The sequence below is a fragment of the Montipora foliosa genome, chromosome 10 (genome assembly GCF_036669935.1).
Source record: "Montipora foliosa isolate CH-2021 chromosome 10, ASM3666993v2, whole genome shotgun sequence".
Lineage (NCBI taxonomy): Eukaryota > Metazoa > Cnidaria > Anthozoa > Scleractinia > Acroporidae > Montipora > Montipora foliosa.
In genome coordinates, this window is record NC_090878.1 from 18,122,305 (window position 1) to 18,124,804 (window position 2,500).

A 2,500-nucleotide genomic window follows, 5' to 3' on the forward strand; every position below is an offset into this window, starting at 1 on the left:
AAAAATAAATTTAAAAAGGAAGGCTACGGCTGATCTTGTTTTGAACAAGCCTTCCTCGCTTTTTTTAAAGTAAATGAAAACTATTTTATGTTGATTGGTCAACCGCTCAATTATTTGCTCTCACCGTATCGAGGCTCAAGTGAACGGTTGACCAGCCGTGTCAAAATTCCTTGTAAGCGAGCCTCGAAGGATTTTGAAAATTTGAATATTTTTCGCTGTTTCTAAGCAATGGATGCTCGCTGGACCTTGAAACTCGGTTAAGCAGAAGTAAATTTATCGGTGTGGCCATCGCCGGAGTTTGAGCGTGACTGATGCCGGAGAAGTGTGATTTTATCGGCAAGATGTGAGGGAAGCTAGAAATTACTTCCAGCCTTTCCTTTATTTAGGTACGAGTGACAACCCGGGAATTTGAGAAGTCGCTTAAATCGCATTCTGTCAGGCAAATAACGACACAAAAAGCGATAATTTCACCACGGCAATAAAGTACGGCTTTTTTATTGAGAACTTTGGCAGATAAAATTTTTTTTCAGTTGTTATCGAGATTCCCATACAAATCCTTTTAATTTTTTTACCCTCCGGGTCTGGGCTGCCTGTGGAAAAGCATACACTGGGAGATTCTGTCTGAACGACCAACAGGCCATTTTACAGTTGTTTGCTTAGCGACCCAGCCTATGAATGGCTGCGAGGCTGCCGGTGAGCTCGTGTTCATACAGACCTCACTGCTTGTGTTGTTGTAATTATAATTAGTCCGTATTCACATTACAAAAGTACGAAGGTTTGTATCAAAAGCGGGTCACCGGCAGCCTCGCTTCCATTGATTTCTTAGGCCTGGTATAAACTTAATGGTCTATTCCCTTTGGTAAAAACGCATTGTAATTTCCTTGAGCGAGGGGAGGGAGGGGAAATGACTTGTTTTCCATCGATTCGTCTTTACCTATTCACTACTTGTACAAAGCCCATAATACACCTCTTTTACCCCCCCCAAAATCTGCATAGTTATTGTTTTCGACTTCTCTTGGGACTTTTTCATGTTCCAGGAGAAATCGCAAACAATGGTTATGCAAAACTCTTGGGGCGTAATAGAGGAGTATTATGGGATTGTGCAAGTAGTGAATGCAAGTTTTATATTAATTAAAGAAACAAGGAGCTCATACCTGAGCTTGATGAACTCCGAAAAGAACTTGACCAAGAGTGAATTAGATAAGAGTGTTGATCTATTACTTTGCCGTCTTGCCTCAGCACAGTCACACCAGGATTTATTTTTAGATACACTTTGCGCGCGAAACAAACAAAGGGCCGCCAAAAGAAGCCATATCACACGAGTGACTGCTTCTACTATGTTCGTTTCAGGGACACGACGACTGATTTTTTGCGGGAACGGGTATTCTAAAAATACTCATTTGTGATCGCGCTGGGGAGCCCATCCATGTCATAACAACAATCTTATTTAATTCACTCTTGACTTGACATATCGTCCTGCCGTGGTTTCTCGAGTTCACTGCTGCAGCGTTTTTATAAATACATGAAATGATGAAAAGGTGTAATGCGCCCGTGGGAAGAATAGGACACAAGTTGCTGCAGCTTTTTTTTAGTCCTTCTATGTCAGCCCGAATATGTACACAGACTGCAAAGTAAACATGTTTCTTCCCAGTTACTCACTGTGTTATTTTGTGTCCGAGGGGAGGGGAGGGGACGGGAGGCTGGCGTCAATTGCTTTTAGGGTGAGTTGGGTTTTTTAGAAGAGAATGTTTAAGGCGCTGTTACACTGTGAAATGTTTCGTGCAACTTGCCTCGCAATGTTTCAGGGGCACCCAACGTCAATTTTCGGATCTCGATTTTGGCCGTTGCAGGGTATGTTCCACTGAAAAGTTTCGTGCAACTTGGTCCCGCCACAATGTCGCCAAAACACTGCGAGACAAGTTGCATGAAACATTTCACAGTGTAACAGCCGCGTTACTGAATATGAATGCAAGGCTTGATGCTTTTTCTTCAAACTGTAACGTTTACTAGATATAGTTCGTCACATGCAGAAAACCAGACTTTTAACAGTTTAATGTTTTTATTTCCCTCGTCATGTCTTCGCTTGTGCTTTTGCATTTAACGGCTTGTCAAATTGCAGTATGCCCACCGCAAGACAAGCAAAACTTGTCACGGATAAACTGCAGGCGGTCGCCTAAATTACAACGTGCGACTGGCGACCGCTTCGCTTCATTTTTTATTTTTTATTTTTGACAAGCCTCAGTCAATAAGCAGCGAAAAGTACAATTGAGAAAAGTGATGCATCGAGCATATGCGCATTAAAACCCCGACAGCCAACAGAGCCTCTATTTGGGAATGAGGTCATCGATGGGCTTGTTCTTCTCGAGCCTCTTTTCCATGTTGATGAGAAGATTGACGCCGTCAATCACCATCTGTACGAGCTCCACTTCGGAAAAGCCAAGACGATCTGAATTTGAAATGTCAAAGACACTTCCCACGGCCGCGGTGTCGACACCACCTT

The 2,500-nt window shown here is 42.8% G+C and overlaps 1 protein-coding gene across 1 annotated transcript in view; it reads right to left on the reverse strand.

Moving 5' to 3' along the window:
- Positions 1–2,266: 2,266 nt before the first annotated feature.
- Positions 2,267–2,500, reverse strand: part of LOC137973616 (creatine kinase U-type, mitochondrial-like) — a 2,538-nt gene continuing 2,304 nt past the window's right edge. The window contains exon 4 of the mRNA XM_068820458.1: positions 2,267–2,497. Coding sequence (XP_068676559.1) covers positions 2,325–2,497 — 173 coding nt within the window. The 3' untranslated portion in view covers positions 2,267–2,324. The remainder of the gene's footprint in view (positions 2,498–2,500) is intronic.